Source organism: Equus asinus, chromosome 22, assembly GCF_041296235.1.
Source record: "Equus asinus isolate D_3611 breed Donkey chromosome 22, EquAss-T2T_v2, whole genome shotgun sequence".
NCBI classification, from domain to species: domain Eukaryota; kingdom Metazoa; phylum Chordata; class Mammalia; order Perissodactyla; family Equidae; genus Equus; species Equus asinus.
This window is the reverse complement of record NC_091811.1, coordinates 41,760,456-41,785,151: the sequence shown is the minus strand read 5'-3', so window position 1 is coordinate 41,785,151 and position 24,696 is coordinate 41,760,456. Positions and strand designations below refer to the sequence as shown.

Below are 24,696 nucleotides of genomic sequence, written 5' to 3'. Positions count from 1 at the left end.
TAATATTTCCCTATCTACCCACCTGTTTGTTCATTATGACCATCTTTTTAAGCCCTTGGACATATTTTTATTAGGTGATTTAAAATACTTGTCTGCTAATTCCAACATCCAGATCATCTCTTGGGGTTTGTTTCCAATGACTTCCCTCTCCTCCCAGTTATATGTTGTATTTTCCTGCTTCTTTTCAAGTATAAAAATTTTTTTTTATTGTCTGCCGAATGTTGTGGATGCTAGGTAGTTTGGACTCTGAATTTGGGTCTTTTTTTTAGAGAGAGTTGAGATATTTGAGTTTTGTTTTTGTTTTTTTCATGCAAGCAGCTAATTTCCTAATCAGTTAATCTTAACTTTTCAAATTTCATGTTTGAACTTTGTTAGAATTATTCTAGAGTGGCTATTACTGTAGTAGAAAAGTCCTACTCCTAAGGCACAGCTTTCTTTCATGAATAACCACGTTGTTCAGCAAAGTGTCTTTCCTCTAGATGTTCATAAATCTTGTGTACCCAAGTACTGTGGGAACTTCAGAACCTTCATTCAGCTTACAGATCCCCCGGAGCTATTTTCCATATGAACACACAGTCCTGTACCACCACATGTTCAACAGCTAAAAACAGTTGCCTCATGTATCTCATCCATACACACATATGCATACACACGCTCATACATATATACAGGCATACCTCAGAGATATCGCCGGTTCAGTTCCAGACCACCATAATAAAGTGACTATCAGGCTAAAGTTACTCACACAAATTTTTTGGTTTCCCAGTGGATATAAAAGTTATGTTTATACTGTAGTTTCTTAAGTGTACAATAGCATTATGTCTAAAGAAACAATGTACATACCTTAATTATAGAGCACTTTATTGCTAAGAAATGCTAACCATCATCTGAGCCTTCATCAAGTTGTAATCTTTTGCTGGGAAAGGATCTTGTCAAAAACGCCATATCTGCGAAGCACGATAAAGTGAAGCACAATAAAATAACGTATACCTGTATACATAATTTCCAAATACCAAATATTTTCCCAGTGGAAATCTGTTTACCTAGTTTTATATCTCTTTTCAATATATCTGAAACTTCACTCTGTGTCAACTAATATAATACCATAGTATTAAAATGTCATCCATGAAGGATATTTATAATTTCCCACTGCAATCTCTGAAAGTCCCAACACAGACTCTGTGCTCTGCTTGGACAGTTACAGTCCTTCTTGATGAATCTAAACTCATCTTCTGGCTTCTTTTAGTTCCCACGACTGGCCAAATTCTTAGATAAAACCTGTGGCATTGGGTAAGTTTATCTGTGTGCATACATAAGACAGTATTAGTTAGATTACTGAGATTTATTGTCCTCAAAGTAGGAAATCTGCCACGAATATGAAAGTAAAGTCCCATGGTTATTTATGTTGAATATTTATAGTTGGGTAATAAATGTGGATTTCAGGGTAAAAAAATATTGATAAGTTACCAGGAGTAGCAGAAGGAGAAGTACTGAACAAGATAATTTAAAGAAAAGTAAAAGAGATTAAATGTGTTTTGGGAAAGGGGAGTGGTTAGTAGATATAGAGAAAGTTCAGGACTTCTGCCAAAATATATACTGAGGTTATAAACTGGGACGTCTGTACTCACCTTAATGTCTATGTCGTGCATTGCAGGTCAGTGAAGAAACTCTGGAAGCAGCATGACGCTGTGAAGGTAATTCAGATTTCTTCTAGGGTTTGAGCTTTACTGGTCACTGGGTCAATGATAAATGGAGTGAGTTGAACATGGATTGGTAAGCATTCACTGTCAAAACAGGGATGACCACTATTTCTCTTTTGATCTCTCATGATTTCTGGTTACTGTAAATCAGCTTTTCAAAAAGCCCTTTTAATATAAAAGAAACTGCATTTTATTCCTTCTACACGTATGACTTAGCCTGTGAAGCCGGTTATCAGTAAATACAAATTTCTGGGAATAGTGAGGCTTAGTACAAAGACCATTGGCTGTGAAGATTAAAACAAACAAATAATGACAATAATAACAAAAAACACTTGAATCTTGAATCTGTTGCTGACTAGCAGTGTAATCTTGGGTCAGTTTTACTTAGTTTTTTTGAATATAAATTTCCTGATCTATAGATTTAAAATAATCTCTGCTTCACATGATGGCTATGAGAATTAAAGAAAGAAATATTGCTGTAGCTAGAGATGTACATTACCTGGCGTAATGCCTGACACGTAACGTAGTAAGACGTTATTCTTTCTTCATTCGTGAATAAAGATCGTCTAGACCAGGAGTCAGCAATTGTTTTCTATGAAGAACCAGAAGAGAAATATTTTAAGCTTTGTGGGCTACACCATCTCTGTCATAGCTACTCAGCTCTGCCATTGTAGCACAAAAGCAGCCATAGATGACATGTAAAGGAATGAGCTTGACTGTGTTCCATTAAACCTTATAACAAACTGCCAGCAAGCCAGATTTGGTCTGTGGGAGCAGGCGTTTGCTGACCTCTGGACTAGATTAAGGAATACGGCGGGGTTTTTTTGTCTGTTTGTTCATATATTTAGTTATTGGATCTATGTTTTAGAGTCCTCAGGCTTAAAAAAAAAAATGCAGAAAGAGCATCCTCCATCTCATCTTCATAGAGGTCCTTTCACATGTCTGATCAAGACAACACTTCAGCGTCCTTTTCTGTCTTTACCATGGTGTGTTTAAAATCCAACTTCTTTGGTAAAAGTATGATTTTGTTACATCACCTTCAGCAATTTTAAAGGACAAAATTTTCTAAAATAATGTAAGCCATTTTTTCTTTTCTTACAAATAGTAATGCTTGGGTTTAATTCTTCTCTTCTTTCTAGACTTATCAGTGTGAATTCATTGACAAATGGAAATCTCTGGAGTTGGATGTTATTCTCTGCCCTGCTGTATGTCCAGCCTTCAACCTGGCTTCTAGTGGGATTCTCCTTGGTAATAAATAATTTTTAGTTTTTTGTTCTTTAAATTAGATAAATGCAGCATGGTATGAGATATAGGAGAAAGTGTACTGGTTTAGCAATCAGAAGAATTGCATTCTAACCCTGGATTTGTCGCCACTTTGTGTTATGTTAATTGAAATATTTAAGAATGACTATATTAGAACCTACCTCTTATGAGATTACCATCAGCCTTAACTTCTTTCTCCAACTCTGTTATCCTCCTGAATTTATTTTCTAATATTAGTCATTTATTTTCTTGTTATTCTTTCTTTCCTCTAGTTTTCCCTAGCTAAATAGTTCTAAATTCTTATTCATGCTGCATTTTGTGGTTTATAAGTTTCTTTGGTGTGCATTATTTAATTTGATTTTCACAACCACTGTGAGTATGAAGGACAAGGCTTTTAATCCTCTTTTACTTCATAATTAAGGAATTAAGTGATAAAATAATTTAAAACTATGAATTTAAGGTCACATGATTGGAAAATAATAGAATGAGTACTAAGACCATACCCTCTCACTAGTTATCCACTAATTTGTTCACTATACTCTGAAGAGTGATAAGCCTCTATTTGCTAATTTTTTTAAATAGGCTTTTTGGGGGATACTTTTAGGTTCACAGCACAACTGAGCAGAAGGTGGGAGATTTCTCGTAGACCTCCTGCCTCCAGACATAAATAGCCTCCCCTGCTATCAACATCCTGCATCAGAGTGGTACATTTGTTACAACTGATGAACCTACACAGACATGTCATTATCACCCAAAGTCCATAGTTTACGTGAAGTTTCACTCTTAGTATTGTACACTCTATGGGAATTGAAAGACGTATAATGACATATATCCATCAGTGTAATATCATACACAATAGTTTCACTGCCCTAAAAGTCCTATGTGTTCTTCCTATTCATCCCTTCCCCCTAATGCATGACAACCACTAAACTTTTTCCTGTCTCCATTGTTTTGCGTTTTCTACAATGTCATATAGTTGGAATCATTCAGTATGTAGCCTTCTCAGACTGACTTTTTTCATTTAGTAATGGGCATTTAAGTTTCCTCCGTGGCTTTTCATGGTTTAATAGCTCATTTCTTTTTATCTCTGAATAATATTCCATTGTCTGGATGTACCACCATTTATTTATCCATTCATCCACTGAAGGGCATATTGGTTACTTCTAAGTTTTGACAATTATGATTAAAGCTCCTGTAAACGTTCATGTGCAGATTTTTGTGTGGACATAAGTTCTCAACTCCTTTGTGTAAATGCCAAGGAGCATGATTACTGGACTGTGTGGTAAGAGTATATTTATTTTTGTAAGAAATTGCCCAAACTATCTTCTAAGTAGCTGTACCATTTTGCATTCCCAGCAGGAATAAATGAGTTCCTGTTGCTCCACATCCTTACCAGCATTTGGTGTTATTAGTGTTCTGCATTTTAGCCATTTTAATAGATGTGTAGTGGTATCTCCATGTTGCCTTAGTTTGCATTTCCCTGATGACGTATGATGTGGAGCATCTTTACATATGCTTATTTGCCCTCTGTATATCTTCTTTGGTGAGGTGTTTGTTAGGTCTTTGGAGCATATTTTAATTGGGTGTTTATTTTTATTGTCGAGTTTTAAGAGTTCTTTGTATGTTTTGGATAATGGTCCTTTTTCAGCTGTGTCTTTTGCAAATGTTTTTTCCCAGTCTGTGGCCTGTCTTTTGATTCTCTTGACAGTGTCTTTTGCAAGCAGAAATTTTTTAATTTAATGAAATCTAGCTTATCAATTATTTCTTTCATGGTTTGTGCCGTTAGTGTTTTATCAAAAAAGTCATTACCATACCCAAGGTCACCTAGATTTTCTATGTTGTCTTCCAGGAGTTTTATAGTTTTGCATTTTACACTTAGGTCTGTGATCTATTTTGAGTTAATTTTTGTGAAGTGTGTAAGGTCTGTGGCTAGATTGGCTTTTTTCTTTTTTGCTGAGGATGTCCAATTATTCCAGCACCATTTGTCAAAAAAACTATTTTTTCTACATTGTATTGCCTTTGTTATTTTATCAAAGATCAATTGACTATATTTATGGGAATCTATGTCTGGGTTCTCTGTTTCTGTTCCATTGATTTATGTATCTATTCTTTTACCAATTTGCCACACTGTATTAATTAGTACAGCTTCATAGAAAGTCTTGATACTGGAATAGTCAGTCCTTCCACTTTGTCCTTCTTCAATATTATGTTGGCTATTCCTAGGGTTTTACCTCTCCTTATAAACTTTAGAATCAATATGTACAAAAGAATTTGCTGGAATTTTGATTGTGAATCCATTAAATCTATCGATCAAATTGGGAAGAACTGACATCTTGATAATACTGAGTCATGAACAGGGAATATTTCTCCATTTATTTGGTTTTTCTATGATATCTTTCATCTTAGTTTTATAGTTTTTTTAATATGTCTTTTACATATTTTGTTAGATTTCTACCTAAGAATTTAATTTTGGGGGTGCTGTTGTAAATGGTATTGTGTTACTAATTTCAAATTTCGCTTGTTTAATGTTGATGTAGAAGAAAGCAATTGAGTTTTGCATTCTGTAACGTTGCTATAACCCCTTATTTGATCCAGGGTGGTTTTTTTGGTCATTTCTTTCAGATTTTCTGCATAGACAAATCACATCATCTGTGAACAAAGACAGTTTTATTTTTTCCTTCCTGTTCTATTTATCTCCTATATCCTTTTCTTGACTTATTGCATTAGAAGTGGTAAGAGGGGATGCTCTTGTCTTGTTCTTACTCTTACTGGGAGGAAAAATTTTATATTCATGTGCTCATTTCAACTTTAAAGGTTAATTGCTTCTTATTTGCACCGTAAACTTGTAAAATAGCATATTTACTGGTTTATTCAATCAACAAATATTTCATTGAATGCCTACTATATACCACACACTGGATGGACACTATTAATATAAATAAACACCATCTCTATGTTATTTTCCTATTATATTAAAAACATCCTGAAATTTAATGTCATACTTTTTCACATGTATATCCTCCAAATGTATGTGATTGAATTATAATAGTGCTAGGTAAATATTTGAAAATCAATTAATTTTCTATGAATGTATAGTGAATGTCTTTTAAAGAATGAAAATCTCCAATCAATCATTTTAAAATAATCTTTGGAGTGGATATGGAGTAGAGAACAAGGTGACAAATCTGGACCCAATTTTAATAATTTCAGTGAAGGGCCCACTTCCTCTTATTTCAGTTCCTTTGCTCCACTGAAAAATGTAAACAAGGCCACTTGTTTGTCTGAGTTGTAGAAGGAAGAAGAGAAAAGAGTTTGCTTTTTCACCTTGTATGGGTAGAAGAAAGGAAGAAACAAAGCGGTAGGAAAACTGGAGGAGTTCTGATGAGTCTGTGTGCCTGCTTTCCAGGTGTTACCTCCTATACTTTCCTTTATAATGTTCTGAACTTCCCTGCGGGAACTGTCACTGTTGACACAGTGACAGAGGAAGATGAGGAGGAGCTGAAACAATACCAAGGATACTACCATGACTTCTGGGACACACAACTCCGGAAGGTGAGTTAATCCAGTAGAGGGCACTGAGTGGCAAGGAAAAGGTTTTTTGAAGATTTCTTCCTCCAGATGTTGGGGCTGTTGCTATCTTTTTCTAGTTCCTAAGAGAGAGAAATTTAATGACCTCTACTTTCTTTCTCTGTCCTTCATGCCCCATTGAGCCACATTATCATATATATTTGATAATGTTACAAGAGAATGTTATTTTCTTTTGCAATGAAATAAGGATTGAACCTAAAAATAACTTTTTTCTTTCTCTGTTTATTAGAAAAAGAAGTATCTAATAACATTTCTACTATTGTTAAAATTCCAAATTTGACCTTTTTAGAAAATAGAATGTTTGGACTTTTAGGATTCTCAAACGGTCCTTCATAAGTCTTGTCTATTACACTTTTATTTGTCCTGATTTAAGACACTTTTTCTTTGAGTTTTATGGAATAGAACAACAGGCAAACTTTCACAAAGCCATCACTATTGGTATGAACACCCTCCTTCTATTTCCCCCTTATCCTCACTACACATTATAGAACAGGAGTTTGAGTTCATTTATATTGAATCTTTCTTTAGGATTTTTTGTGTTAAGAATCTCCTGACCCACATGTCTTTGGAGTATTTTCAGAGACGAACTTTTGAATCTTAAACATTTTTAATAAATAGGCTAGTAAGTCTGGAAGCCATATAAAGCCGAGCCTAAGGTACAGTGGTTAACATGTCCCCGTCCCTAAGTAAAAACAAACAAATACACACACAAAATCAATCAATTTTATCCCATTACCAAGTATCTCGTATCCAGGGAGGACTATAGTGAAATAACTATTACTTCTTGCTTGGGAATCCGTTCTTCAGTCAAATATTATTCCCTCAAACATTTATGAGTTCCTTCGTTGGTACTGAAAAACATCTATGTTTTATATAAATGCTACATAAAGATATAGAGATGGATAGATAGATATTGATATATATTACAAACTTAGAGAATGCCAAGATATGATACTCCATGTACTACTCAAATTATCCTTCTTTAATTATCTCTCCATAGAATTTTCTGGGAAAACTCAAACTCCTTGTGTTGGATGTTATGTTGGAGCTAGGATTTTCTCTTGTGGATTAGTTTGACTTTTGGATTGCACAAATTAAATAAAAGGGTGAATAAATAGTAACTTAGCAGTCTCTGCTTTTGAGTGCTGTTATGACACATGAAGAGTAAACATCAAATCTGTTTTGACATTCTGTGAAACAGAGCATTAACTTTTATTTTTACTATTTCCCACTTTTAATGATAACACAATGACTGAAGAAAGTAAGGTGCCATATACTTAGGGGAGAAATAAAATGTTTAAAACAAACAGTTATTAGTGAAGAGAATATACTACTAGCTAATATAAGTAGATGAATGAAAGTTAAAAATAGGTATAGTTAACTTAATAACATTTAAGAATGTGTAAATTTGTTTAAAAGACTCTAGAGAAACAAACTTGTGAATTGTATAAAAAGTATGTCACTTGGCTAATTTAATCTGGAGGATAAAATGATCAGAAAATGAGATGAAGAAAAAGATTTGGAGTACAAGCTGAGAATAAGAGATGGATATATCACCATCTAGAAGAAACAAAAAACAAAGAAAATGTTATTTAAAAACATAATAAAATAGCAAAATAAAATAAGAATAAATTTAGTTTAGTAGTAGTTGTAAAAGTTAAATGTAATAGGTAAAGTTTTTAAGGAAAATGCTTGAAAGATGAAAAGAATATTAGAATAAGTTTTAAAAAGCCGAGGACTGGCCTGGTGGCATAGTGGTTAAGTTTGTGCACTCTACTTCAGGGTCCTGGGGTTCACGGTTTCGGATCCCAGGTGCGGACCTGCACACTGCTCATCAAGCCCTGCTGTGGTAGCATCCCACATACAAAAAATAGAGGAAGATTGGCAACAGATGTTAGCTCAGCGACAATCTTCCTCACCAAAAAAAAAAAAGAAAGAAAAATTCTAAGGTCAGCTAAAATTACCTCCTAAAATCAGAGAAGAGTAATCTTAAACAGTGATAGTTTTCAGAGTGTGAAGGTTAACATTCCCTAGAGAAGTAAGTAGGGTCATTGAGTTTAAGGCAGTTGAAGCAAACTTCTGACCTCATCTTAAAGTTGCATTCCTTTGACTAGAGCTCGTTGCAAAGAATTCATGTTGGTTGAGGTCTCTTGTCACTGATTCTCAATGCAGCAGTTCTGGTGAAGAGTTGTGTCCTTCCCTAAACTCTTACCCCCCAAGGAAGACCAAACAACAGGCAGGTGACAAACTTTAGTCCCTCCTGGGATCTGAAGTACAAGTTTCAGTAACAGATGATATAGCTGAGATTATTTCAGTGCTTTTCATAGTCCATCTTTTTTTGGAAACCTCTTTTGGGTGATTTCTTTCTGTGAGAGAAAGAGAAAACACAGTGAAGGTAAAGACATACAATTGAAACGTCAAATGGTTTTCAGATTTTAAATTCAATAAAGTCACTATAAGTTGTTCTAAAACCCAGTCCACTCTGTACAAGTGTGGTAGAATCTGATGTGTCCTGGGGAAATGGTGCCAAGGCTCAAACCAGGTAGCTGTGGAATCATGACCTCCTTTCCTTTCCAGAGTGTTGAAGGAGGAGTGGGGCTTCCCATTGCAGTGCAGTGTGTGGCTTTACCATGGCAGGACGAGCTGTGTCTGCGCTTGATGAAGGAGGTGGAGACAGTGACCCGAGAATGGAGAAGACGCAGGTGAATCCTCGGCCACTGAAGGACTGAGTCCTCCCCAAGCTTCACAATACTGAGCTTGAAATGCAGATCACGCTGCTTTGCCGCTCAACCCTCACAGGCAGTCTAATCTATTTCTCTCCCCAGGTACTCAAGTTAAACATTTTAATTAATTGATTAACATCTGCCAGTGAGCCAGGTAATAGGTGTTTTTTCCTGACAATTCAAATTCCACTTTCTAGGGAGGTAAACTAGGGCTACTGTCTTTAATTTTCAGCCTTAGTTTCTGTGACAGTAAAGTGGGGGATAATGATAATGTTTAGGGGTGACATTCATTAAATACTTACTATAAACTGTAATTGTTTCGAGAGTTTTATTGAGATTAAATCTTCTAATTCCCAGGACAATATTTAAAAGAGTGGTTGTATTATTATCGGCATGTTTATAGATGAGGACATCGAAACTAGAGAGATTAAAAAGTGCCAGAGTTAGAATTAGAACTCTGACTGTGCCTATCTGCCTTAGAAAGTAAGGATATAATAAGAAGAAGTTCTGTAAAATGCATGCCACACTGCATGGCATATGGTACTCATCAATCAACATTGGCTTCTGTTGTTATTTTTTTTTATGAATCTCTGCTTCTTCAGTTGGAATTTCTCTCTCTTCAGAAGTCTATCTCTCTTTTAAATGCCCAGGTATTTTCTGAAAGATCCAGCCATAGGAAGAGCAGACAATAGACTGCACCATGTCCATTTTAAGTAGAGGAACTGATATCCCTGTGGCCTTTGGCCTCATTTTGGGGCTACAGAATCAACTTAGGAAAAAATTTAAATTAATTTTATGGATATGGATATTTTCATTGCTTCAAATATTTTCTTCACACAGAAAAATCCAGAATACATATTGTCAACTTGAACTGTCTACAGAAATTCAGTTTCACCTTTGAATCAATTCTCATTAAATAATAATGATGAGTGGAGAACACCGGGGGATGAGCGTATAGATCAGACATGCATACCACAGTTGAAAGGCAATGCATATTTGGTTAGTTACAATTATGTCCAGGATTTAGAAATATTTATCATCCTATAGAATCCTTCAAATGTTTAAAAAATCATAATACAATAGGTGTACCATATTTAATATCATATAAATTGTTGGAAAAAATAAGCCAGAAATTTGTATGTTAAGAATAGTTTATTACCGTGACCAATCTCTTGTCTGAGCTCTCTTTTGGTTAAGAGGAAGTGAACCAAATTTCTAGAAGAGATGTAGCCCAAGTTTCTTTTTATCTTCCCATCCTCACCCAACAGCAACAATCCTGATTCTGTGGGCTTAGAATCCACAATCACTTTCAACTCCTTTGTGCTATGCTTTGTTCTTTAAGTACTGGGAGGAAAAAGGGCCATGTTTCTTGGAGCTATGCAGCTGACATGGTATAAACTATTTCAGAAGATATTCATTTATTCACTCACTCACTCATTCAGTGCAAATATTTGTCTATGATTTGCATAGGTGAACAAAACAGGCAAAGACTCTACGTGTTCTACATATCATCTTGTTTGTATTTTTATTTCCATGTTATGTATGTGTTATGTGTGTATAAATCCTATGTGTCTCTGATTACACGTATTCCATTGTACACAGACACATACACACTCTCCATGTATGTTATTCAGGATGTTTCTAACAAATTAATCTTCCTAATTCATTGGTTTCTTCAGGATACTTGGCTATTGAAGACTGATTGTCTTCCCACTATTTCAAGATCGAGTCAAAGCTCCATAGACCAGGCCTCAAAACTCTCTGAAACCTAATTCCTAACTATCATTCCAACCTTATTTTTCACCATTGACCAACATAATCTTTTCATTCCATTTAATCTGCTATACTTCATCCTCCTAAATGCAATTTATAAACGTTGGGAGTCAACTTCTACTTCTGGCCAAAATGGAATAACAGGAACTAGATTAATCCTTGTACCTTAAATGAACTAAGAAAACCGGACAATATATATGAAATAATGGTTTCCAGACATTGCACAAGCAGGCAGTGCACAACAATCATCATAAAAGAGAAGAAAGATCCCCACATTTACCCCTGTTTTCTTTCTTTTCGGACCTTTCTTCTTGGAGATATTTCTAGCCACAGCGCTGAGAGGAAGAATCTGGGGACAGCCTGGCAATTTCCTAAGTTGATGTGATAGAATTGGCTATAGAGGGAGGTTCAAGTGTCTCGACTTCACAGGGCAGAATGCCATGGAGGGAAAATCAGCACAGAAAGAGCCACAGAGAACTGTAGGGGTTGCCCTTTGAATCTTCGGCTGAATACTGATCAGAGCATGTCTGTGAGGAATTATCCAAGGTTGGGGAAAAGCCATCTAAAAAGAAAGCACAACAATCCCTAGAGCTTACTCAGAGCCTGGAATGGTTTGTTTCCCACTAGCAAGAGTAGAAAAGTCTCATCATATGTGAAGCATCAGGTAGAGAACTTAGAAGGCGATTGCCTCGGTAGTGGAGCATAATTAGTCCGAGACGAAAAGCTGCGCTAGTTCACATAACGGTGCTTGAAACCACGCCTTCAAAGGATAAAACTGTTTCCAAGTAACTTCATTGCTATCCAGAGCAAAATTTAAGAATACTTTTAAAAATTCAAGGACATTCAGCACTTAAAAAGATAAAATCCACAATGTGTAGCATCCAATTGAAAACATTCAGGTATACAAAGAAGCATTGTTATCTGTTATTTTGAAGGAATGAGGCCTGACCAAAACAGTTAGTCAAGATTTCTGGAACTATGTGAATCTCTTTAGCTCCTTCATATTCTCTAAAAGTGTAGGTAAAATTGTGGTAAGTTGATCCCAATGCAGGAGATGGACTATCTGCATAGAAAGAAACACGGTGCTCACATGCCTTTTTCTAATCAGAATAAATTACTTAACGATTACTAACTTGAATTCACAGAGAACACCAATATCTGTTTTCAATCATTGGTTCTCAGCACCATGGTGGAGGAAGTGGAGAGCAGGCATCTGTATTTTGAATAAGATCCCCCACATTATTTGCTGCATTGGCCCCAGCGTCATCATCCGACTCTAAACCTAACCTCTCTTCCTGTCTCCCTGCTGAGAATGGAAACATCATTACCTACTCCATGAAGAGGGGGTCTCTGAACACCATAGCTGACATAGTCCTCCTCTACCTCTCCTAAATCGTTATCTGTCTCCTTCTCCTGCTTTTGAATTCTTCTTATACTTATCTCTGACTGATATATTGCACATTCACTCTTTTATGGGTTTAATATCTGTTTCCATGGCCAGAACGTAAGCTCCATGGAGCAAGGGTCCTCGTCTGTTTGTCTCTGAATCTTTAGTCCCTATTAGTGGCTCATAGCTATTTCTCAAATAACTGAAGGATTCTTAACATCATGTAATTATTTCTTTGTTGATCTCAGTTTTTGCAATGTTCTCCAAGTACAAGTCAGAGCTTTTTACATTATTTTCCGATAACAGGTGCTAAGATGAATCAACTAAATTCTTAAGTTTGATAACGGATTAAATGAAAAATAGATAATGAAGACATTCATTAATCCACTTCTATGAGTTTTTAAATATACGTGTACTGCTGGTAGGGATTCATATCAAATGCATTCTGATCCCCCTAAATTATCACTTGGCTATCAAATTATTAAATTACATTGATTTAAATTAATCAAATATTAACTGTTTGTTAGGTTCCAGGTCCCAGAACTGTGCTTGGTTCTGAGAATACAACAGTGACTAAAATATTCTCATGATTCCTGCCCTCATAGCTTACCGTCTAAATGCGTGATAACTAAGTATTTCATTCCTAAATTACACACGGTTGGGAGATAGAAATGTGAACATCTAAGACAAATAGCTCTAAATCTGTGTAGCAATTAACCTGTTACTTCTATGATGAACAGTGATAATGTATTGTATAGGAAATGAAAAAGAAATACTGGTAAAACACCCAGAATGTCTGGAGTACTGTCTGTATCCTTGCAAGAATAAGCTTTTGGATTGAGAAATAGCAAGCTTTCTTTTGTTGTTTTTAAAGATTGGCACCTGAGGTAACATGTGTTGCCAATCTTTTTCTTCTTCCTCTTCTTCTTCTCCCCAAAGCCCCTCAGTACATAGTTGTATATTTTAGTTGTGCATCCTTCTAGTTGTGGCATGTGGGATGCAGCCTCAGCATGGCCTGATGAGCAGTGCCATGTCCACGCCCAGGATCCAAACCTGCGAAACCCCGGTTTGCTGAAGTGGAGTGCGTGAACTCAACCACCGGGCCATGGGGCTGGCCCCTCAGGCTTTTTAAAATAATGATATTTAAACTCTTGGTTTGGAAATAAAAGATCTTGCCTCTTAGTGAAGCTGCTTTATAAAGAGGACTTTGATTCTCAACTCTGCCACTTACAAACTGTGTGGCCTAGAACAAATTACTGGATTTTTCTGAGTCTTCATTTCCTTTGTGAAATTGTAATTATTCTTTCTCTGTCACAAGATTGTGGTTCGAATCAAATGAGATTATGTTCCAGAAAATGCTTTGAAAATCACAAACTTTGTGGCGATAGCATAAAGTGTTGAGAGTAGTAAATGAACTAAATTTGCAAATTGATCAGCCTATACTTATATGCACTTAATAAGTGATCAATACATACAGCTATCATATTAGAGATGACAAATAAAAAAGGTGAAGATTTCATATAGGAGGATTTGAAAGCAAATTATATTTCCAAGGAACACATTTTGAAATTGAGGACTAGAAGGCTTGTCTTTTCTGTCTGAATTTTGATGTGGATATAATTAGAATGTAACCTCAACAGTTCCCCTACTGATGTGTGAAGCTAATGCTCACCTTCCTGCTCCTACTTCAATTCTTTCTCCAGTGATGCTTGGTGAGTCAGGGAAAGGAGAAAAGAAACCCCAAGTGCTATTCACTAAATTGCGTATGAGGTTGAGATGTCTTCTATCACATTTTTATTAACCTTGATTTCTCTGACACCCATTTGGATCTATGCAAGAGATGTATTAGACTGCCTTCATGAATATTAAAGACAGCATTAGATGTGAGTGGAATTTTTCAAGTAAATCTTCCTTTTCACAAACTTTGGAATCAGAATATAATGTGAAAGGGAATATTACATAAATTTGAAATCCTTTCCAGGAATTATTTATCAGAAGAAAAGAAAAAATGTAGAACTTTGAGCAAGTGATGAGCGTTGAGATATTCTTTTGTTGCTCAGCAGATGCAGCACATTCTTTAACTTGAATTCAGCTAAACAATGGTTATTATCTATTGAAATAACATTTCCCTTAAACACTTCTTTTATAACTCTAGGTGATGGAACCATCCAGTAGAATATCACTTCATCATTATTATTAGCAGTGAAAGTCATCCTTGTCCTTATTAAAAATTAGGCCACTGAGATACTTCTTTATCTCTCATCATTCACAATGAACTAATTTTGTTAGTGTTTGTAACATGGACTAAAAAACACGGTAGAGTATATATTTTGTTCAATATGAAATAGATTCTGAGAAACACCATTTACTTAGACTTCAACATGAATGGTGCCCTCTAACGTTGTGCAATGAGTTGGTTCTGCTACTCTCTGGGAAGTAGTATAGGATAGTAGTTAGATGTACAGATGAGAAGCTAAACTGCAGAGTTCAGACCCTGGATTGTCCTTGCTCACTGCATGCTTCACTTTCCACCTCTGTGAAATACCCTGTGTCCATTCCTGTATTGCTAATAATATGGTATCCTACTCATTGTATCTCTAATGCTTAGCATATGTAGATGCTCAGTTATTTTTAAAATTTATTAGAAACAAAAATAAATGCGTGCTTATTTCATGTAGTAATTGGCAAAGGAAGGTAATATCAAGTATTTAGAAAAATAAACTTAGCAAGATCCAGTTTGCCATCTTGCTGTTTAGACCCTTATCTGTTGTTGTGAGACCCTGGGAAGATAACAAATGTTGAAGAAGGTCAACATCAAAAGTGCTCTGGAAAAGGAAAGAAAATATTCCCCTCTGCCATAGGATCATTTAGACTGTGTATTTTCTTTTGCTTCAACTTCTCAATTGTGTCACTTGCCTTCAGGCAAATGTACTGGACAGATAAAATCAGAGGAAGACGTGAAAAGTAAAATCTGAGAACTTCACAGGAGAAATTCCACTAAAGTTTAAACCTGTTTCAATTAATAATTAAAGACGAGTGAAGGATTTTTCATGAAAGGGAGCTGCCTACATTAGTTCTAGCCTGTGTTGTTGTTAAAATATCACTACAAATCAAACTCCAAATATATTTAGCTAGAAATATAGAATCTATTTAATTACTTAGGGAAACAGAATAGCAGGCTGCATGAAATCTCATATAGTAAAACTTCAGTGTTTTCTTTAAAAACATTTATTTTCTTTATAACAAAGATTCAAACATGTTATTTGTAGTTTCACTTATCCTCAATAATATTAACAGCATCTAACACTTATGTTGTGTCTACTATTTGCCAGGTAATACTTTATTCCAAATAACATGTTTTGATTCATTTATTCCTGACAACTCTACGTCCTAGATACCATTATTCATTTTACAAACGAGAAAACAGAGACACAAAGATGAATGATTTGAGAAGGGTTAAAATGACTGGGTTGGGATTTGAAGCTAGACAATCTGGCTTTGAAGTCTGTGCTCTTAAGCGTTAGACTGCACTGTCCCGTGATGCTTTCAAAATCCCTGCTTGACCATCCTACTCTCTGATCACCACCTCCTTTCCTTCCAACCCACCCACTCTATCGCCCCCTCTGTGGCCATTCGTCTGCCTTATCAAGATCTCCACCAACTTGACTCTTTCATTGTTTTTCTTACTGACCACATAAATTCATTTCCTTCTTCGTTCAGCATAACACCTATGGTCTATCATTATAATCGCTTCATTTTAAACCCTCTCTCTTCCCTCTCCTCCTCCCTTTTTACCCTCATTTAACTAAACTACAATCCAAATTAAACACAATCATCTGCCTACTCTGCAGAAAATACTGAGCAGCTGAGCATTGCAGAAGAAAAGCTCAAAACTGCTTACTTGTTTTGTCTAAATTCATGATCATAAGCTTCAAGTGCACACTTTATTGAGTCAAAAAATTCTACTACAGCTCTCTAGTGTGCTCACTCTCCCACTCTCAAAATGATCATTACTGTTTACCCTTAAGGAGGTTCATTGTTTCTAATAGCAAAAGACTAGAAAGAATCTAAACATCCAGAACTGTTGGAATAGTTGAAAATGTGTTGTGCACTAACACAATGGAACACCTTTATTAATGATGTTGCAGAAGAATACTTCAGGGAAAGAGAAAATGGTCACTATGTTGTTACATGAGAAAGGCAGATTACCAAAACTATATGTAGGGCCAGCCCCCAAGGCCTAGTGATTAAGTTTGGCATCCTCTCCTTCAGGGGCCCAGGCCTGGTTCCTAGGTGCAGATCTACACCATTTGTCAGTAGCCATGATGTGGCGGCAGCTCACATACAAAAAGAGGAAGATTGGAAACAGATGTTAGCATAGGTGAATCTTCCTCATCAGAAAGAGGAAGATTGGCAATAGATGTTAGCTCAGGGTGAATTTCCCTCAGCAAAAAAAAAAAAAAACAACAACAAAAAAACCCCAGCCAAATGTACCATTCAATTATATAAAACACATGGAAAGAAGAGTGGAAATTACTGGTTTTCTCTGGACAGTTGGATTAGAAATAATTCTTTTATTCTTGTTTTTATTGTGTATATATTTTCTATGTTGAAGATACAGTACCTTGTAGTAAAGTTAGCTTTAAGAAAGCAATAATAAGAAATCATTTTCTTCTGCTCCCCCCTCCCTGAAGCTTCTTTCTCTGCTCCTTCCCTCTCTTCACTTATGACTTTAATTTGTATTTCACTGGGAAAATAGTTAAGAACTTCCTTATCTTGCTCTCATTCATCTACCATCCTCCTTGCACTTCTACATATTTTCTCTGCTAACTCTTGGGTTCCTATAAAATATGGGGACCTTGCTCGTCTTACAGGACAACCTTGTTATTGATGTTCTTCATCCTTAACTTTCTTCCTTCTGTAAAGATTTGCAGTTGATTGAGCCTCCTGTCTTTGATTGAGCATTCCCTCTTCTTTATCTTGAAATTTCCATTTCTCCTCCTTTCCTACAAAAGGATATAACATAGCGGCTCAGCAGTGGACACTGAAGAGAAGCTGCCTTGATTGACCATTGCTTCCCTTATTTCTACCTGTACAGTACAATTAACTGAACTTTTAGCTTTGTAGAGCATTTAACTGAATTTCAGTTTCCCCATAGGCAAAATGGGCCATTAATAGTATGTGCATCATGGGATGTAATTAGGATGACATTAAATAATGCTTGTGAAATTCTTAGAACAGTGTCTAGGGCATGGGGAGTGGTCAGTAAATGTTACCTTTCTCCTCTTCCTTCTTGTTTTCCTCCTCCTCCTCCTCCTTTTTCTTCTTTATTCTTATTATTACTATTCTTATTATTACTTTACAAATATGTTGTTGAATCTCCTTTTAAGGATATAAATCTCTCATACCATCTCTCTCTCCTGCTTCATTTTTCCCCTCCATAATCACAGAAAAACCATCACCATAGGTTTTCTGCTTCTTCGCGTCTCCTAAATAGGTCAACCCACTCCAGTAGCCACTCACCGAAGCTGTTCTTCCCAGTATCACCAAGGACCTTCACATTAGCAAGCTGCAGTCACTACTCTTTTTCATCTTTACTTTTCAGCAGCATTTGACACAGTTTACCACTTCCTCCTTTGGGGAACATTTTCTTATAGCTTCAAGAACATTTTATTTCCTTACTACCTTACTGCTTCTCTTGGCTGTTCCTTTGTTGTTCTCCATGGTTTGACCTCTGTGTGGGCATGCCCCAGGGCTCTGTACCAGGGACTTCTCTAGTTACATCCTCTCCTCTGTTAGAGGGCAGAAATAAATGTAAATAACAAATTCTATAAAAAATCATTTGTGTTTGTGTGACTTGAATTTGCCCACAAGATATAAGTATAAGGATGAATCCTTATGAAAAGAATTGCTTTTAAGTTTCAATAGCAATTGTGTCATGTTTTATCCATGACTTATTAAAGTGAGCAATACTGGTTTTTTAAAAGAAGTGGAACACATTGACACTCCACACCACACAAACTGAGCATGCACACACATGAACTCATACTCCTCCCCTGCACAGCAACCCATCTCACCCCCAAAAACCTCAATGGAAATGATAACCATAGGATGCAAAAATAATATTTTCTGTAAAAATATGCCATAAACGAGAAATCCCATCGATTTACTTTTCAAAAAGATTTTATAAATGAAAGAGATGAAAGATGGATCAGTATGGTGATAGAGTTAAATTTCTTTCTTCTCTCTCTCACATCAATTATTTATCTTGCCAAGGTAGTCACATTAATTCATAATTAGTTTTTTACATGTCTAAGTCTTTCAGCACCTCATGACCTTTCTTTTCATGCAGAACCGTAGTCATTTACCTTTGTGATTTTCTACATAATGTTTAGTACATAGTAACATGAAAAAATATTTATTGATTGAAGAAATAAAATAAACTCAGTCAACATTTGTAGTTGCATTCCAAATAGCCCATGACATCAGTATAATGAAGGGAAAGTGGAAAATTTTACCAGAATGAAATGAAGGTCTTGTTCTGGTTGTTATTAATTAAATTAATGATTACTATAGTAATCTCCTCACTGGTCACCTTCCTTTGATTTTTGTCCTCTTCTTAAACATTTACTGATACATTGACTGTAGTGAGCTTCTTGAAAAGCAAATTTATCGCGTCACTCTCCTGCTTAAAATTTGATAGCATCCCATTGTCCTTTGAATAAAGTCCAAAATCCTCAAGCAGTCCTAGAAGGGCCCATATAATATAATTCCCATCCCACATGTCCAGCTTCATCCAAGACCCTCTCCTCACTCCTGGCTTGCCTCATTGGCTTTCTGTCCATTAATCACCATGGTCTTGGCTGCCTGTTTAAGAGTTCAGAGCTCTCCTCCCTTAGTCCTCTTGCCTTGTTAACTTCTTGCATGGGTCAAATACCACTTCCTTAGGGAAGTCCTCACCTCCTAGACTAAGGTAGTTACCGCTCTTATATATGTCTCCCTAACACCTGATCCTCTTGTTCATAGGCCTTGTTACAATTGTAGTTGCTTGTGAATGAATTTATTTAACTTCTGTCTTCCTTAGTTTTTAAACTCTAAGAGGTAAAGCCTAAGTGTGTCTTATTCAACACTAAAGGTTCTTTGCATACCTGACACTCAGCAAATATTCAATGTTAGAGCAAGAATTAAGTTTGTGTTGGTGTCGCAAATAATATTAAATATGATATTTGAATTAGTCTTGGTCTAAATAGGTGAGTGTCTTCCCCCCTCCCCCCGCCTCCCAGAGCAGATACTGTGTGGCTCAGGTAAATATGTGTATTGTAGAACCCTACATAAGATGACAAATTCAGGTGGGGGGAATTGTGATAATATGTTAAGTATCCATAGTAATAACTGAGACATCAACACATGGGTTTTTATGTTCTTCCTTGACTTTGACTTCATTTGATTGAAGCTATAAGCATAATTAATCTAGAGAGGCAAAGAGAAAAGAAAGTGCCACGTGCTATATGTGCAATTTCAGATGCCCCCTGGATTGCTAGGGTGCCTACTGCAAAGTCACAAAGAACCTGCGTGACAACATCTTTCCATAACTGTGACCTTCACACCCTCCAAAAGATGAGTCACCAGTAGGGCCAGAAGAAAATCTTTGTCTTCTTGGAGAGAGAGATTCTTTCTTAAGGTAAGAATTCCTCTCTTGCTGCTCTGCTCACTGGGGATGAGAAGGGATGGCATTTGACTTCTTTCCTCTTCCAAGAAACTAGGGCTCTCTCACTTGTGCTAAATGAGAAAATTCAGATTCAACTTCAACCAAAAAACTGTGGAGTCACAGAGCTGGTGGACACTCTTGATGCTGCTTAGGTGTGGGGACAATAGGAGAGATTTCAGTTCAGTAGCGAGAGACATTGCCTGGAAATAAGCTGCAATCCCACTCCTTCGACTCACAAAGACAGTAGAGTCTCTGGTGGGTGAAGAATATATCAGTTTAGGTGGTTAGGGTTACACCATCTTGAAGACATCCTAAAGGTTGCTTATTAGATCATGAGGAGCTTATGAGAAAGAGGCTATGGGTTGGTGATCTGGGGGTGGATGATACATCAGGTATGTGTAGGGCAAGGCTGTGCCTGGGTAGGAGGTTGTACCTCTCACCCCCACCCCACCATGCAGTACACAAAGAATATCAATTGCCTCTCACTACAGAGCCAGCATTTGACTACCAGCAGCACAGAGGACCAATGATGGTCAGAGTTCTTTTGTTTTTTGCAACAACAACCTTAAAAGGAAGGGCACAAACTCCCCAACACTAATGTGCTAGCAACCGTATTGATAATCTTCTACATCCCTCATCCCCAAATGGCTAACAGAAGGAGGGGTAGGTTAAAGAGGCCTGTTTTCTCCTGCCCACTCCCAAGGTCTTAGGCTACTGTGGACATTCACGAAAGCTCTTCTGGTGATCAGATAACAGGGTTTTGACCTGGATACTGACTGAGCATAGGGCCATCTGAATGTGATGGGACATTTGCCTGAAATAAGACTGCTTTATTCCAAATGAAACTAAAATATTTTGGGATAGAACTGAATTCATTTGCAGGCAAGTTTACTGTCCACTTTAAATCCGCTAACACCCCAATGCCACCACTGTCAGAGGTGGGCTTTGGAATTTGGAAAATAAACTATTGGATACTGCATAAATAAAAAAATATTCCAGGTATGTACAGCACAGGGTTGCAACTGACCATTTCACAAATAATTTCAGTTTTAAGCAAGCTAATTTCTAGTCCTATGGATTTCCAATGCAGATATTCTGAAGGCATTTGGACAAACATAAGCCAAAAGAAAGAAAGAGAGCTAGATGTACAAAGCATGTCAGGCTGAACACTCTCTCTTGTGCTTGCTCTTCTCTCCCTTCTTCCCTCTATGTATATGTGTGTGTGTGTGTATGTGTGCAGAGAGCAGTGGGCCAAAGGTCAAAACTTAGTAACACAGTGAGTCAAATAAATATTGGGTCATTCAGGGGCCATTGGCCCAGCCACCTGCTCTGAGTTCCTGTCAGGCCAGATTCTATCCACTCCTCTACCCCTCTCCACACTCAACGGACATGTTCTCATACATCTGATTAAGTTAATGTGGAATATGCTTCTTTAGCTTTGTGTTCATAAATTCATATGGGATACAAAAAACTTTTCAATAAAGTAAAAATTATACCCTAATCCAATACATAGACATAAAATACATTTTAAAATTTCACCTTAGTACTCCATTTTCCAGACATTCAGATCTATGTAAAAAGACCTGTTTCTTAAGCAGTTTTTGTTTTCTAATTCCAGATGTAGGAAGTGCTATAGTTTACTCCTCCTTTTTCACAAATAGAGCTCCCAATCTGACATCCCTTTTTGCAGACCTCCACACTTTACAGGTAGAAAGGCTCTTATACTTTCTGAGGATAGTTTCTTGCAGGTGCAAGTGCAGCAGAAGCTCCTTGTTCTAGGATTCTGATTTAGTGGGTTGGAGGCAAAACCTGGGAATATGTACCTTTCAAAAAGCCACCCAGGATATCTAAAAGTTAAAATAATCTCATCTGGTTAAATATTAGGTCGAACTATATAAAATTGCCATTTTGTAGTAAAAAAATGTCAAATACTGAAATTTCATATTGCTCAATTATGGTGAATATAAGAAAATGCTAGCTTTGGGCTCTCAAAGTAGAGTCCAATGCTCAGAAATTCTGATTCAGTGGGTATGAGATGGGAAGTGGAGGTGCACATTTTAAGAAGTTCTCTAGATACTTGGTAAGCTCTTCAATGTTTGGGGACTACTGATTTGTGCCACTGTTTTGGCTCCAGGTTGATTTCACATTATTCATGTGCAATTATTCCTTATTTCATGTGCCTAATAAAAATTTGGGGGAAACTGAATTAAAACAACAACAAAAGAAAACTTTTCCAGGGATATCTATTATCATCGTCCCTTTTCTGTCTAACAAGAAGCTGCATTTCATTACCCTTGTTCCTGTCAGCTTATTCAGTGAAAAGCAAAGATTTCTCTCTGACATTTTTCTTGGGAGAAGAGGTGAAGCCAGTGAACGCGGTAGCTCAGAAAGCTAATATGCTTTTCTCACCTTGCATCAGTGAAATGAAGGTGAGAACCTGTCTGCAAACAATGAGAAACTCAAAATGAGTAGCCACACATCTATCAGCCGGAGACCTATCTTAAGTGTAGAAGAGTTGTGCTCACGTTACCAGGTGCCAAATTTTTCAGCAAGACTCCTGTGTGACTTGATATGATTGAAACTGTCATTTTGGATATACCATAAAATTTATGTATTTCAAGTATGTGATTCAATGCATCTGAATATTCTTAGAGTTTTACAAACACCATTATAAGGTAATATTTGAATTTTTTCATCCCCCTAAAAAGAGACCTCATACTCATTTCCACTCAGTCCCCATTCACCCTCCCAGTCCTAGATAATTACTAATCTACTTTCTGTCTATATAAATTTGCCCTTTTTTGGACATTTTATACAAATGAAATCACACAATTTGTGTTCTTTTGCGTCTTACTTCTTTCACTAAGCATAATGCTTCTGAGTTCATTCATGTTGTAGCATGCCTGGATACTTTGATCCTTTTTATTGCTAAATAGTATTCCATTCCATAGATATACCAAATATTGTTTATCCATTTACCAGTTGATGGACATTAGCTTGTTTCCAATTTGTAGCTATTTTGAATAATGCTACTGCAAATGAATCCGTCCATGTTGTTCCTCTTTTTCACTATTGTTTTGGCTACTCTGGGTTCCTTAATTTCCATATGAATTTTAGGGCTAGCTGGTCAATAATGATTGTGTTTAGTCTGTAATCCAAAATATTCCCACCTTAAAAATACTAAGTGTTGCAATCCATGGACGTAGGATATCTTTCCATTTATTTAGATCTTTAATTTCTTTTGATGATGTTTCATAGTTTTCAATGAGTGTGGCTTGCCATTCCTTTATTAAATTTATTCCTCAATATTTAATTCTTGATGCTATTATAAATAGAATTGTTATCCAACTTATTTTTGGATTTGCATTGCTAGTTCACGTCCCTTTCCTTTGATCTACATTGTCATGTTTCAGATACTCCATATTCATTTTCCTATTTCTCTCTCTCTCTCAAGTAAACGGAACTCTATCCATGGTATTTGTTAACAAAACATGCAGACAGCCTCTTTCCCGACAGTCTGATCTCATCATGATGGCCACATCCCCATTTCAGCACAACAGAAGGCAAATTGTTCTTCCAGGCATAAGAAAGACAATAACTATATATTGAATAATTATGTCTGAATGATGCTAAACAACTCCCAATACAATTTTGAATGGCAAGCACACATGCTAGAAGGGGACTTGTCACATGGCTAAGGGACCAGAGACATTTAAGTTCTCTAGGTTTTAGTTAATACAAGAGTTGAAAAAAAAATTAAATGAAAGTTATTGAAGAAGAGGGAAGTGCTTTGTCCTAGATGCTTCTAAAAAGAACACATCCTGGGGGCCAGTCCGGTGGCCTAGTGGTTGAGTTCATGTACTCCGCTTCAGCAGCCTGGGGTTCGCAGGTTTGGATCCCACACATGGACCTAGCACCACTGTGGTGGCATCCCACATAAAATAGAGGAAGATTGGCACAGATGTTAGCTCAGTGACAATCTTCTTCAAGCAAAAAAAGAGAAAGGTTGATAGGAGATGTTAGCTCAGTGCCAATCTTCCTAAAAAAAATTAATAAATAAAAAATAAAAAGAACACATCCTTGATAGTGGTGGGAGATGACGATGATGATGTTATCTGGGAAAACTTCTTCTTCCTGTTGTTTCCTTCCTGTGAATGGAGCTCAATTGTTGTAACTGGGTGTTTCTCCTCCACTCTTTACTCATTCTTCTCTGGGGAGGCCAAATGACTTGTCCTAAAGGTAATTGGGAAAGAATAATTGGACACTCTTGCTTCAGCTGCACTCGCTTCTTCCTCGTGAGCATGCCCCTGACTACAGAGAGCACATAGCCTCCTCCACGCCGTAAGTGTGTTTAGGGGCTGCCTCACGTGGAAACTGCTGTGGGATGGGGGTGGGGAAACGTAAGTCAGCTTAATTCTAGGGTTCTGGTGGGTTAACAAGCTCTCAGACCATTTACTTTTTGTTTCATTTCTCATCTTTTTAATAACCTATGGTTAAGGAATTCTGTTTATTGGAGGTCTCTCAGAAATTCCAACAATAATGGGAATAATATAG

General features: G+C 36.7%; 1 protein-coding gene across 1 annotated transcript in view; it reads left to right on the top strand.

Annotated features, from left to right (window-relative positions):
• Nucleotides 1–9,582, top strand: part of LOC106833445 (vitamin D3 hydroxylase-associated protein-like) — a 41,676-nt gene extending 32,094 nt beyond the window's left edge. The window contains exons 11-15 of the mRNA XM_014844637.3: nucleotides 1,247–1,290; nucleotides 1,655–1,694; nucleotides 2,840–2,948; nucleotides 6,370–6,515; nucleotides 9,129–9,582. Coding sequence (XP_014700123.3) covers nucleotides 1,247–1,290; nucleotides 1,655–1,694; nucleotides 2,840–2,948; nucleotides 6,370–6,515; nucleotides 9,129–9,257 — 468 coding nt within the window. The 3' untranslated portion in view covers nucleotides 9,258–9,582. The remainder of the gene's footprint in view (nucleotides 1–1,246; nucleotides 1,291–1,654; nucleotides 1,695–2,839; nucleotides 2,949–6,369; nucleotides 6,516–9,128) is intronic.
• Nucleotides 9,583–24,696: the final 15,114 nt, after the last annotated feature.